The 14,583-nt window shown below is 49.1% G+C and overlaps 1 protein-coding gene across 7 annotated transcripts in view; it reads left to right on the top strand.

Moving 5' to 3' along the window:
• Drc3 (dynein regulatory complex subunit 3) overlaps positions 1-14,583 on the top strand; it is a 40,965-nt gene that overhangs the window by 6,517 nt on the left and 19,865 nt on the right. For all 7 annotated transcript variants that reach the window (XM_052757320.1, XM_052757319.1, XM_052757317.1 and 4 more), the window contains 3 exons: positions 5,391-5,507; positions 7,204-7,370; positions 12,580-12,726. In XM_052757320.1, coding sequence (XP_052613280.1) covers positions 5,391-5,507; positions 7,204-7,370; positions 12,580-12,726 — 431 coding nt within the window. The remainder of the gene's footprint in view (positions 1-5,390; positions 5,508-7,203; positions 7,371-12,579; positions 12,727-14,583) is intronic.

The following is a 14,583-nucleotide window of genomic DNA, read 5'->3' as shown; positions in this document are numbered from 1 at the left end:
GCGGATCTCTGTGAGTTCGAGGCCAGCCTGGGCTACAGAGTGAGTGCCAGGAAAGGCGCCAAAGCTACACAGAGAAACCCTGTCTCAAAAACAAATAAACAAACAAAAAGAACAGAACAGAAAAAAATGGGGAAAAAAGATAAGATTGCCCTGCTCCAAATCTAAGTAAGCCCCAGAGACCATGCTTTTTCCACCATCTGACTCTACACTGACTCGGAATGGAATCTTTCATATGGAATGAAGTCCTTGGAATGGAGGGATCCTTGGTGGACAGAACCAAGGAGACCCCACATTGCTGGAGCCAGGGTAGGAGTGTAGGGAGAACAAGGTGGAGCCAGCACTGGCAGGAGTGCTTCTGGGGTAGGGTGTCCAAAGAGGAAAGGAGAGCATAGAGAGCACAGAGAGCCCTGAAGCAGGGAGGCACCTTGGGAATGACAGGGCAGCCCAGTGGGAGATATAGCTCAGGACAGGCAGAGACTTAGTGTCTCGGCATCCCCAACTATGAGACAGGAAGCAGCTCCTTGTCCTATGTTCTGACTGGGAAGATAAGTTCAACAACATGTGCCTGGGTCATGCTGGAAGGCCACTGAGTGTGACCCAATGAGCCAGGACAGAAGAACTAAGAGGGAGGAGAGAGCTTCGGTTGGTACTCAGGGTGCAGAGGCAGTAAGACCTCCAGTTCAAAGCCAGGCTGGGCTACATAGTGAGACCCTATCTCAAAAATATAAGGACTGAGTAGGGGATGGCTGGCTCAGTGGTTAAGAGCACTGGCTGCTCTTCCAGAGGATCCACGTTCAATTCCCAGCACCCACATGGCAGCTCACCGGTCTGTAACTCTAGTCCCAGGGACCCAATGCCCTCTTCTGGCCTCCACAGGCCTTGTATACATGTAGTACACGCACATATATATATATACAGGCCAAACACCCATGCATAGCAAATAAAAGTAAAGGAATGTATATATGAACTGAGAAAATGGATCAGTGGTAGAGGGCTTATGATGCATGAGACTTAATCCCAACATTGCCAAAAAGAGGAGCAGGAGAAGGAAGGAGGTGGGCAAGGATCCTGAGCCCTCTGTTTTCTGAGTAGGTAAGGTCTCAGAAAGTGGCCTGATGTCTGAGGCCCCAGCTGTCTAGGCATTTGGTCAACAGCAAAGATGCAGGATCCCATGCCAAACACTGGAGATAGCCATGAGCAAGCAGACCTGGCCTTGTAAGTCCAAAGCGCCCCGCCCCTTGGGTGTGGCCTCCAGGGGTGACCCAGCGCTTCTTACACCTTTCCTGGGAGGAGGAATGGATGAGGAGCAGCCACTTCCTTCCCACCTCCCCCACCTAATGGGCATTCCGCCAGCACTGTGCAAGTGCCTAAGAGATGCCAGATGCTGTTCCAGGCGTTCAGATACTCAGCACAGTCCAAAAGACAAAGACCCTTACCTTATGGGGTTGGTGTGAGGGAGACAATGAGACAAGGAAATTAAAATGTTACAGGCAGTGTGTGCTGTCGGGGAGACAAAGCAAAGGAAGGAGAAAAGGGACATGGGCGTTGGGTGCAGTGCTTTCTACAGTGGCCAGAGCCTTGCCAAGGTTAGACCCGAACAAACACTTAAGGGAGATGAGGAAGGGAACCATATGGAGATCTACACGGTGGGGGTGGTGTGTGTGTGAGATACAGGGAGCAACCAGTGCAAGGTCAAGAGGTAAGCCAGAGCCAGCCTGAGAAGGCCTGCTGAGGGAGCCAGGGTGTGGACAGGCCAGGGAGAGCGTGTCGCCAGCCGGTGCTTGCCTCCGACAACGAACTGTATTTGGCTTTCATCGTGAGTTGTGATTCCCAAGTATCCTGAGTAGAAACAGGATAGGGTGGGCCTTGAGTTCTCACAGAGTCCTGCTGGCTACCTGCAGGGGCAGGGGAAAACAGGAATCGAGTGATGGCTACTACTGTGACCCAGAGAACAGTGATGATGGCCTTGCCAAGGTAGTGGTCACAGAGGTGGAGTTGGTGGCTGTGTGAAGGATTAAACCAGCCTTTGGGTGGGAAGGTCATTTGGAGCTGTCAGAGATACCCTTGTTTGTTGGGATATTTTGGCCTTTCCACATCACCTGTTGTTGCCTAAGGGAAAGCCAGGTACAGATGTACCAAAGCCATCTACCTAAAGTGGCCCGGCTGGAAGCCATCATAGCAAAGGGTGAGTCAGGGCTAGGTTTTGGCCTGTCAGACAGAGAGCCACAGTAGGTGCCTGGAAGATCCAAACCAGAAATAGGAAGTGGCTAAGAGCCTTGGGCTGAACAGCACCACCTCCAGAAACACGTAGAGACAGAGACAAAAGCAGTTCGGGAAATCTGGCAGCAAACAGAAACCTAAACAACAGATTCTTGTGCCACCTGGCCCTGAGGACATGGAGGAAATAAAAGGTACCACTCCAGCCCCAAGGGGAAAGCAATGGATAGATGAGTGCGTCCCCAAGACCTGTGAAGGGAGTCAGAGCACCCTCACACACCCAATCTCAGCACCTCACCAACAGGCCCCATCTCTTGGATAAATGTGAGCTCTCAGTAGATTTTGTTTTGTATTGGGGATTGAAGCTGGGGCTTTGGGCATACTACCCAGGTGTTCTACCACTGAGCTGCCATATCTCCAGGCTTGCACCACCTTTGTGCCTGGTGCCTACAGAGGTCAGGGGGTGGTGTTGAATCCCCTAGAACTGGAGTTACAAATGGCTATAAACCACATGTCGGGGCCGGGAACCAAACCCGGGTCCTCTGCAAGAGCAAACAAGTGCTCTCAACCACTGAGCCATCTCCCCCACCACACCTGCCCCAAGTTCTCTTATTTTCATTTTGAAACAGGCTTTCCCTGAGCTGGCTGGCATCGAACTTGTTAGCCTCCTGGCTTAGTCTCCAGAGTAGTTAGAATGATAAGCCTGTAGCGCTAGTCCCAGCTGGACCTCACTACAGATCCTGGCTAGACTTGCAGTTCTCCTGCCTCAGCCTCTTGAGACAGGTGTGCACCCTCGTGCCAGGCTCTTCATAGTTATCTAAAAAACCTTTCACATCTATAGTATTTGATTTCTTTAAATGAGTATAGTCTAAGATTAAAGTTTTGGAATAAGGGGGTGTGATGGCTATTATTGGTTGCCAACTCGACAGCCTCTGGAATTAGCTAAAACTCAAATGGCTGGGCACACCTGTGAGAGATTTTTTTTTTTTTTTCAGATCATTTGAAGTGGGAAGATCAACCTTTTCTGTTTGTTTTTGTTTTTTTTATTTTTCGAGATAGAGTTTCTCAGTGTAGCAATGGCTGTCGTGGAACTCACTCTATAGACCAGGCTGGCCTTGAACTCACAGAGATCTGCCTACCTCTGCCTCCTGAGTGCTGAGATAAAAAGCATGCACCACCACTGCCCAGCAGGAGATCCACTTCTAATCTGGATCTTTGAGGTGGGAAGATCCACCTTTAATCTAGCCACACCTTCTGCTGGCAGCCTTTATAAAGGACAAGGAAGAAGGAAGCTCTCTCTCTCTCTGCCTACTTGCTCTCGCTGGCAAGTCCATTCCTTAACTGGCATTAGAGCCTACTTCAGGATTCCGGCATGTACTGAAGACCAGCTAAGACATCCAGCCCTGTGGACTCTGAACAGCTACTGGATTCTTAGACCTTCTCTTTCCACAGTGGCTTCTGAGACTGAACTCAGGTCACCAGATCCCACAGCAAGCACTCTGCCTGATTCATCCTTGTTTTGTTGTTGTTTTTGTTGTTCTTTTTCTTTCTTTCCTTTTTTTAATTTTTTTATTTTGAGACAGGGTCTCACTTGTAGCCCTGGCTGGAACTGGTTGTGAAGACCAGGCCTTGAACTCACAGAGCCCCACCTGCCTCTGCCTTCTGAGCTTCTGAGTGATTATATATATATATATAAGAGCCAGTGTTCTATCTCTAGACTATATACATAAAGTACCCTGAGTAGACATTTGGATATTTAAATTTTGTGTGTGTGTAAGTGCATGTGTGTGGGTGCACATGTATGCACATATGTTTAGAGGTGTGCGTGTGTGTGTGTGTAAAGTTCTGTTCCTCTCTGTGACTAATACAGAGGGCTAGGACAATTGCTCAGCAGTCAAGAGCTCTGGCTGTTTTTCTAGAGGACCCGGATTCAATTACTAGCACTCACATGGTGGCTCACAATTGTCTGTAACTCCAGTTCCAGGGGGTCTGACACCCTCTTCTGACCTCTACAGGTCACTGCATACAGCACACACAAGGTATACATACATACATGCAGGCAAAACTCTTATAAAATAGAAATAAAGGAAGGATTTTCTTCATTTTTGGAATAAGTATAAAAGCAAATATAGTTCTTTAAACTATATTTGCACACAACAGCAGGGCTATGTGTGGCTTATGGGGAAGGCTGAGAGGCACTGAATTTGTTCTGCTGACCTCTAAGTTATACATAGTCACTATGGATTTATTTATACTTAAGTATGTATTTATATAATTTATTTATACTATTCAGAATGCTTCTTGTTTCCAGTGACAGAAACCAAACTCTGGCCATAGGACATGCCCAGGGAAAAAATGGCTGTACAGCCAGGGCGGGTCCTCATGACCGCAGGGTCTCTTTGCTGCCAAGCTGTCTGGGCCCTGCCTCCTGGTGTGTGGGTGATCATCCCAGCAGCTGCTGTCTTCTGTCCTCACATACCTAGAGATATTTCTGCAATGTGTTTGAAGACAGATTTTTTTTTTTAATTTGCAGGTCTGGCTAGCATGGTGACACATGCCTTTAATCCAAGCACTTGGGAGGTGGAGGCAGGTGGATCTCTGTGAAGGTTGAAGCCAGCCTAGTCTACATAGTAAGCTCCAGGACAGTTAGGATTACATAGTGAGACCCTGACTCAAGAAAAAAAAAAAAGAAGGAAGGAAGGAAGAGGAGAAAAAAGGAGAGGAGGAAGAAAGGAAGGAAGGAAATTATAGGTCAAATGGCACAGACGCTAAATATTGCAATAAATGTGACAAAATGACCTTCCAAAAGTAAAACCAGTTGAGTGACCCTCCCACCATGCCGGCCCCTGCTTGTAACCTGTGTTCCAAGGTAGACCTGTTTTCTTGGGAGTCCAGCCCAGTCCCTGGGGCAATGTGAATGAGTCTCCTGCCCTGAGCAGACCCAGCTCACCTCCACACAGATACCTGCCTAGCACCCCCCATCACATTAGACCTCTTTACCCTTCCCAGTGGCCCTGGGTAACAGTGCTGGTCCTATGCTCACATGCTTCTCTCCAGGGGAACTCTAGCGAAGGCAGAGAGGTGTGGAGCCCCATATGAGTACATCTCAGTCTGTCAGGGCACTGGCCCAAAGCCCCAGCCCTCGTCACATCCGGGCACTCTGGTCGTTTCAGACATCCTCCGCATCGATAACCTCTGGCAGTTTGAGAACCTGCAGAAGCTGCAGCTGAACAACAACATCATCGAGAGAATCGAGGGCCTGGAAAACCTCGTCAACCTGATCTGGCTGGGTAAGGCCCGGCTCTGTGTCCGCCAAGGACATCCGTCGCCTCCCTGCAGAATAATCACAGTGACACTCGCCTGCCAGCCTGTTGTTAGCCCAGACGCAGCAGAAATGCTCTCTCTGTTAGGAGCAAGAAAGTGACAGTCTGTTAAAAGCCTGGGGCTTATGCTGGGCAAAGCATGACAAAGACGTGCTGTCGCATACCAGGCAGACTATTCCATCCCACCTGCCAGCCTCTCAGGTGGGTGGGCACAGGGGCAGCCCTGGACTGGCATTTTACATAGGCACAGGTGGCCAGCTGGCCATTATAATGAGCACAATGCATAGCCATGTGCTGATTGTGGCCAGCTCATGCTTCATAGGAGTTTGCTTGATCCACGCACCATTCCCATCACTACAATGAGTGAACCAAGGTGACAAGTTAAAAGAGGGTCACAGGCTCCCTTATCAGTCTCTGTGTGATTCTAGAACTTTCGGCTTCACTGCCAAGGTCACTGGGAGCTTGGCTTCTTAGCTGCCTCTCCACCTAGTGAGGGGCATCTAAAGGACAAAGAAGACGGGCTGAAAGCTCCTTAGAAACGTCTTACGTAGACCCCACAAGGGTCCTAGGAGATGCTTAATGGCTGTGAGTATCCAATTCGATGGAAAGGGGACTGAGGCTCAGAGAAGCACAGCCAAGCAGCATCAGAGCTAGCCTAACCCCGCTCCTGTCTGTCCCAAGGCACATGTCCCTCCGTCTTGCCAGGCTTCCCAGAGCCATGAATATAGCTCTCAGCCTGCAAAGCACTCTCAGCTGTGTGTGTGCCGATGTTGGGAGCCACGGTAACCCCACTCGTGGGCTTAAGGGGCCACTTCACAGATGCAGCCTCTGAGGCTCCAAGAGGCTGACTAGCCAGAGTTGTATACTCCAGGTGGCAGAAGCAGACAGAGATGAGTCTTCTGGCTGTGGGGCCAAAGTCTCCTGCTCAGGCACACTTTGCTGTACCCTAGTACTCATTAGCGCTGGTTCCCGGTCTTTGGGGTCCATCTGCATGACTAGGAGTCACCTGTTTCTATAGGAAGTGAAATCAGTACCTCAACAGTGGGACAGGTACCCACATCAGCCCAGGTTCTGAGCAATACCCGATACCCAGAAGCCAGCAGGCCAACCTGTCTCTTGGAGTAAAGCCATGGATCCTACAAGGACACATGCTTGACCATTCACCCAGAGGGAGATTTGAATACTAGCCACACTACCCTCCTGACCCAAAGCCTCTACTTCCTGCCTGATCAAAGAGAAAGATTCCAAACTACCACCTGGAGGTGTCAGAAGACATGCATATGAACATGCGGTAGATGGAAATGCTAAGCACATGGGAAGCAGTCTTGCTAGAATGTTCACAGATATAAAGGAAAGGCCATCTCCCAACTCTGCCCCTGCTCCCCAAGTACATCGTTTAGATCTACTACTGGGTGCTCTCATCCCAGAACTGACAGGGCAGAGAAGACTTCCCAGTCAGAGGGGAGCTGGCAGAACCGGATGGATGGCAGACAGAAGGTTGCAGAAAACAGTCCATCTGATTCTCCTGGAATCCCTGAATCAGCTCCTCTGCTACGTGTCACTCCCAAGAGCTCTAACAACCTGACGATTATGTTTCAGGACCATTCCTCGTCTAACCCAAGCAGTATATCCTCAGACCCCTCAGAGTCCTCCTCCTTTTCAGATTTGTCCTTCAACAACATCGAGACCATTGAGGGACTGGATACCCTGATCAACCTGGAGGACCTGAGCTTGTCCAACAACCGGATCTCCAAGATGGACTCTCTAGATGCCCTGGTGAAGCTGCAGGTGCTGTCGCTGGGCAACAACCAGATCAGCAACATAATGAATGTGAGTACCAGGCCTGGGGACCCATGTGCAAATACAGCAGGGCCTTGGACTGTGCTAGAGCAAATGGTAGACACACAGTATGCCCTTTTCCTGAAAAGATCAAACATCCAAATTATTCCACAAGGGATTTGAAAACATGGAAAGACCATGCTTAATCTGACAAAATCTTCTCTGGGTACCAGGTTGTGTGGCCTCCGCTGTGGTCCTATTCCTGCTGAGTCTCATGCTCATGTGACAAACCTTCACTGAAGTGAAAGACCTGCTGGATGTGGGGCATTTGCTCTGTGCTTAGTGAGACAGAGATGGCAATGTATGGTCTTTTGGGGGTAACCAGTCGTACCCACATCCTCTAGACAGAAATGACAGGAAGTTAGTGTCTCAAATAACAATGAAGCAATCCCTCTGGATGGTAGCAGGGCAAATGTGTCTATATGACAGCAGACATTGTTGGGAGGTAGGCTGCCCGCAGTACACATCACCGTGTAGGGAGACACAGCTTAGTCTCTGGTAACAACTACTGAGTGCTATGTCAGAGGTGATCCCATTGCTTCTCCAGCTTAGACATCAGTCCAGGGCTGTCTAATACCTTTCAAGATTCCATTTCCACATATATCAATCAGTTGTCCTGGCGATGCCCCAAAATGGCTCACCTGAGCAGAAAGAGTGAGTCAAGGCACCAAGTTGTTGCCCACACTTAACTTGCTGCCTTGGCTGTTCATCACAGCCAAACTGTAGAGACAGCATAGTCCTCATTTTGCATGTCAGGCCTGAAGATCTAAGCCCGAGTGAGGTGCAAACTCTCCATGTCTCAGTTTTCTCACCTGTCACATAGAGAGGTGACATTGACCCACCAGCTAAACTCTAGGTGAGGTGAGAAGCAAAAGTACCAGGTGCTGGAAGAGGCTGTTCTCTCTCCCTCTCCCTCCCTCTCCCCTCCCCCCTCCTTTCATCTGTGTACCCCACTGTGAGCCTTAAAGTCGTGTCCTTCCAGCCTCTGCCACCTGAATGCTGCATTACAGGTGTGAACTCAGCTTTGGAGCAGGTTCTTAATGCCTGTTGTGGCTGGTATTTGCTGAGAGAAGGTCAGGGATGAGCGTCAAACCTGATTCCAGTTCCTGAAAAGATATGAGAACCAGGGTGTGGTGGTGCGTGCCCTAGATCCTAGCACTCTGAAGCAGAGGCAAGCGGATCTCTGGGAGTTTGAGACCAGCCTGGTCTACATAGTGTCCAGGACAGCCAGGACTACATGCTGAGACCCTGTATTAAAAAAAAAAAAAAAAGGATGAGCGCCTCCATCTGGCCAAAGGAAGAAAAGGTGAGTGAGCAGCAGCTAGAGAGGCAGGCACCTGGGAAGCCTGCAGGGGAGAGTCAAGGGTGTGCAGGCAGCCTGGGAGCTGAGATCTTGTTGCAGACAGCAGCATCTAGAGAAGTGTCAGCATTGAGGCATGTCCCGGGCAGGTATGTACAGGAAGGAAAGCCACCATTGTCAGGGTGGACTGGAGGGGACCATGTGAGTGGTCAGTCGAGCATAGTATCACCTAAAAGGATAGGGCCTGAAAGAAAGAAAAGCTGGCTGGAGGCCAAGCTCAGGCAGGGACTTGGGTGCAGGTGGTTGGCTTAGGAGGTGACTTCTGGAAGCTAGAGCAAGCTGCTGGGGAGAGGGAAAGTTGGCATTGGGCGTCACTGAGATTGCTCCTATGGGTGATGGGGACGTGATTCTACTGGGCTTCAGGAATATCTAGACCGCCTTCCAAAAGGGACTCCCTAGTTGCTGGAGCCCTCCTGAGGACTGGTCTTCAATTCTGTCCCCAAGCAGCTACGGTCCCTCTGTGGAGATTAGGTCCTTCCCAGCCTGGGGCCATGAAGACCTTGCTGACACAGAATACAAGGTGGAGTGCTGTCAGGAAAAGTCAGTCCCAGCTGAAGTCAGAAGTAAGCTAAACATCTGCCACAAAGGGCACTTGGTGTGTGGTTAGTGGCATAGCAGGGAAGGGACTTATCAACAGGACTCAGGGGCTCGGCCATCCTCGCCATTTTATTTTAGCTGTTTATCCTATGACATCCTTGTTTGTATATGACAGGACAGAGAGAGGGAGAAATCTCTTCTCTGGTGTCAGTGTCCCTTCAGTCTGCTAGGCCACTGAAGGCTCTGTACCCTCAGACCATGTCATGTGTGAGCATAGCCCGCTGGGCGGCTTAAGTGAACAGCAGAGTAAATCAAGCATTGACTTGTCATTAGTATTGAAGTCTGCCTGGTGGGGTCAAACCCCAGAGATTGATAGTCTCAGAGGTTTGCTGTGTACAACAGGTCAGAGGATTTAAACTCACCAGAACCCTTCCCAAATCCAAGCCCCAATTATCCAGTCCCCTCTCTGTTCTGTGAGATAGGGAGCCCCAGCACTGCTCAGCAGGGTGACCAAGTAAGGCCTGGAAGGTGTGGCTAGCAGAGTCAGCCAGTGTTAGCTGTCTGACATTGAACTAATGACTTAGATTCTATGTGTCCATTCGCACATCTACACAATGTGATTAATAGTAGACCTCAGGGTTGTTGTGAAGACTGAATCAGTTACTGTACTATATGCCTAATGCAGGACCCGCACAAAGTAGGTACACAGAAAATGATAGTCACTCAGGAATTTTCAGGTTCTGGTTTACCCCAAATAGCCCTTTTGTTTTCTTTATCTTTTCTTTCTTTCTTCTTAAAAACTCAGTTGTGTTTTAGCACTGCTAGGGATATAATCCGGGGACTTGTGCATGCAAGGTCCATGCTATACCACTTACCCAGAACTTCCAGCCTCAAACCTTGGTGTTGAACATTTAGCATCAGTTTCAGCCCCAGTATGTCCCACACCTGGGATCTCAGCATGAATCATCATCTTTGGACACTGGAAACTCTAATGGAGCTGAGGCCTTACCCAGACCTGGACAAAAGAAGATGGAGAGGTTATGGAGGCTGTATCAGAATGCCCCACTCTCAGCTAAAGACTTTAGTGTTCTGCCATGCTGCCCTGCAGCACCTGGGCAGGTGAGGGCTCATCACTCTCTCCAGTAGGGTGCTGGGTACCAAGCTCTCTTGTCAGTACTCTAGATGTACTTATAGCCTATCTCCAAAGAAAGAGAAAAACGATTGTCCATGGAAACCTGCAAGATATCTGAGATATCTAGGCCAAGTGTCCCCAGACCTAGAGACCTTAGGGATCTGGCATCCTCTCCACCTAACCAGGAAATAATCTTTGTTGCTTGACCCACAGAAGCCTGACTGACACCCCCTAGGCACTAGCTTTTTTAAAAAAAATTATTTTACTTTATTATTCTATGTGTATGTTTGTAAGTACGCAGATGTACTTCTGTGCAACACTTACTTGCAGAGCCCATAGAGGCCATCAGATGATGTTAGATCCCCTAGAACTGGGGTTACAGGTAGTTGTGAGCCACCATGTAGGTGCTGGGAATCGAACTCAGGTCCTCTGGAAAAGCAGCCAGTGCTCTTAACCACTGAGCCATCTCTCTCCAGCAGGCACTAGCTTTTTTTGCCTAGAGTCTTTCCTATTTATTCAACATCTAACTACACACTGTTTTGTAATTTATTTATTTGTTGGGGTTATTTTAGTACCTGCTGATTGCCTTAAAAACACAGCCAAGTAATCCTAAGTCAGAGCACAGAAGCCTCAGTTTTCCTGCCTCTTCCCCACGCCTGAGCTTCTTCTAAGTTCCATGCGTTACCCTCCAGGCATCCTGTGTTCAAGCATGTGTGTGACTGTCACATTTGTCCAGCTGTCCTCCAGGCACCTGCCTTCAACTGACCCCTCTCTTCTCCAGTCAGCACTTAGCATGATTACTGACACAGCAGACGGGATTCCCCACCCCACCCCCCTTGCTGGATCATCATGTGGCCCTGGTTCTCTAGGGTGGCAGTGAAGGTCATTTCCAGCTGGTGCCATTGCATGTCTGTGAGCAAGGTATAGTGGAACAGGGTTCTCTACAGTGCATCATTCCATTGTAAGGTAAACTCCTGGAGTGGGGCTGCTAGATCAGAGGGCATCCTACTTCTTTGCCAAACTCGTCTAGTGAACCGGAACTGTTTCCAGACCTCCCTCAGAGAAGGCTGCCTGCTCACGCTTACCTACTACCACACATTTTGTCAGCAACTTTTTTCTCTCGGTGGCTAAAAGATGTAAAGGGACTCGTACTTGAAAAATATTCTAGAAATTAAACCAGATACTGCCTTCCTCCATAAACAAGACTCCAGTGGCTTCCGTAGTTTTTAGGACACCTCTAAATTCTTCCTGAAAGCCTGGATGGCCTTCCAGGAAGCAGCCTCTGATACCATCTCCCCCGTGTCTTCTGTCCTTCCAGCTGTCCCCTCCCCACTGCTCTGCAGCAACCTCGGCTGAGTGCTGTTGGTGGCGGTGCAGAGCTCTCTGCTGCCTCAGGCCTGTGACTGCTCTTCCATGGCTGGGTCTTAGTGAGGGTTTCTATTGCTGTGATAAAACACCATGAGCAAAAGCAACTCGGGGAGAAAAGGGTTTACTTGTTTACACATCGCATCACAGTCTGTCATCGAAGGAAGGCAGGGCAGGAGCTGCTGCAGAGGCCTTGAGAAACCTTACCTGGCTGGTGCACAGTGCAGCGTCTGTGTTTCCATGTTGCTGTTATGCAAGCACAAGCCACGTGGTTGGTCTCCTCATTTTACTAAAACCAAAGCATGGGAAAAATGAACCGCACCCAGTAGAATGCTCTTCTTGCTGTTGTCCAGTGAAGGGTGAGCCAGGAATCCACCTCCATTTAACGTAGGACACTTGGGACCTTCCTGTGGTTTTACTATCTAAAACATCACCCTGTTGTAAGTGGACACTCACTCAGTGAGTGATGTGCCCCTTGCTGACTGCTTCTCATAGCTTACTTCATGTGGCCGTCTTATGATACACCATGTCATTCTGTCCATTTTATAGAGGAGGGAATCAAGGCTCACACACTAGACTGATCATGTGCCGAAAGTCCCTCAGCTAGGATTTGAGTTCTCCTTGTCTGATTCTTCTGCAAGTTTGTGGCTGGTCTCAGGACTAAAGTCTGCCACAGAAGCCACAGGCCCTCACCTGTCTGGGTGGAAGGTGCCCTGGCCAGGCTGTAGACTCAGGAAGGGTGTAGAGGGAGGAGCTGTTATGTGCTGCTCTAGTTTTGTGGCAGACTTCTGCTTCTCCCTCCCCAGGTCATCTACCTGCGCCGGTTCAAATGCCTACGAACACTCACCCTCTCTGGGAACCCCATTGCTGAGGCAGAGGAGTACAAGATGTTCATCTATGCCTATCTTCCTGACCTCGTGTACCTGGACTTCCGGCACATTGATGAGCAGGTGGTAAGTATCCTGGCTCTGTTCCTGGTTCTGCTATACAGTCTTTAGGGCCCAAGGTTTCCAGAGACAGTGAGGATATCTCCCCATCTGTGGTTAAGAGAAGATGGTTCCTGGCCGAGCCCTCTCCCCACCTATGCACAGCCATTCCAGAGTGGCTTCCTGCAGTCCCAGACCCCTTCTACATATCACGAGGGCTACCAGGCAGCTCTTGTCTGTTTTCCAAGTGAAGACTTTAAGGAGAGCAAAGGAAGGTGAACAGTAAATTGTCATGATCCTGAACTGGTGGCAGGGCCAGACTTACCCCAAGCCTGAGCCTGGGAGCCATTCCATAGCGATCCCCTGAGTGTTGTCACTCCAGGCTGTGAAGGCCCTGCTCTCGTCCCCATCATTCTGGAAGCACTCGTAAACTAGCACACAAGGGAAACGATTCATGCACAGTCTCCCAGTCAGTTAGGGTTAATCTAGGAGTTGGCTCCAGGAAGTTGTTCTTTCAGCCCCATGCTCTGTGTGTGTGTGTGCGTGTGCGTGCGTGCGTGCGTGCGTGCGTGTGTGTGTGTGTGTGTGTGTGTGTGTGTGTGTGTGTGTTTGTGAGGCCTTTAGTAGCAGGACCATGAAGTTTCTCTATGTCAGGTGCTAGGGAAGCAGAGACAGGAGGATCCTAGAACTCAGCCAGTCTAGCCCACTTGACAAGCCCCACACCAGGGAGAGAGCCCATCTCAAAAACAAGATGGATGGCTCTTGAGTAACAAAACTTGATGTTGTCCTCTGGCCCCCATACACACACATAAACTCACGTGTACACCCACCCCCAACACACACACTAGACAAAAATACATTTGTGGGCTGGAGAGATGGCTCAGAGGTTAAGAGCACTGGCTGCTCTTCCAGAGGTCCCGAGTTCAATTCCCAGCAACCACATGGTGGTTCACAACCATCTCTAATGAGATCTAGTGCCCTCTTCTGGTCTACAGTCATACATGCTGTATACATAATAAATAAATAAATCTTTAAAAAAAATACATTTGCATACTAATGAGATGTAGGTGGCTGTTTATTTTTGCATAAAGATTAAATCTTGGTGAATCTAGAGAGCTGGCTCAGCAGTTAAAGGCACTGACTGCTCTTCCAAAGAACCCAGGTTTGTTTCCCTACACCGTGACTGACAACCCTCTGTAACTCCAGTTCCAGGAGATCCAACATCCTCTTCTGGCCTCCACACCACTGCATGCATGTGGTTCACAGACATACATGTTGACAAAGCATCCGTGCACATAAAATAAGTAAATCTCAAAAAATCTTTAATTAAATATCATGGGGAGGGAAAGGCTGGAAAAATGGCTCGGTGGTTAAGAGCACTTGCTGCGCCGGGCAATGGTGGTGCACGCCTTTAATCCCAGCACTCGGGAGGCAGAGCCAGGCTACAGAGTGAATTCCAGGAAAGGTGCAAAACTACACAGAGAAACCCTGTCTTGAAAAACCAAAAAAAAAAAAAAAGCACTTACTGCTCTTGCAGAGGACCTGGGTTCAGTTCCCACCACACATATGGTGGCTCATAGCAATCTGTAACTGGATCCTTTCCAGTTCCAGGAGATCAGACATCCTCGTCTGACCTCCACAAGCACCAAGTATACATACAGTACACATTCATATTCATATGGTGCACATGCAGGCAAAACATTCATACACACAATAAATGAAATCTAAAAAAAATTAAGGTCAGGTGTGGTGGCACATGCCTTTAATCTCAGAACTCAGGATGTAGAGGCAGGCAGATTTCTGTGAGTTTGAGGCCAGCCTGGTCTGTCTAGTGAGTACTAAGCCAGCCCTAAATACAGAGACCCTGTCTTAAACATTAAATCT

Source organism: Peromyscus californicus, unplaced genomic scaffold (genome assembly GCF_007827085.1).
Source record: "Peromyscus californicus insignis strain IS unplaced genomic scaffold, ASM782708v3 Scaffold_3__1_contigs__length_106647218, whole genome shotgun sequence".
Classification (NCBI taxonomy): Eukaryota; Metazoa; Chordata; class Mammalia; order Rodentia; family Cricetidae; genus Peromyscus; species Peromyscus californicus.
The sequence above is the reverse complement of the archived record's forward strand: the minus strand, read 5'-3'. Positions and strand labels throughout refer to the sequence as shown.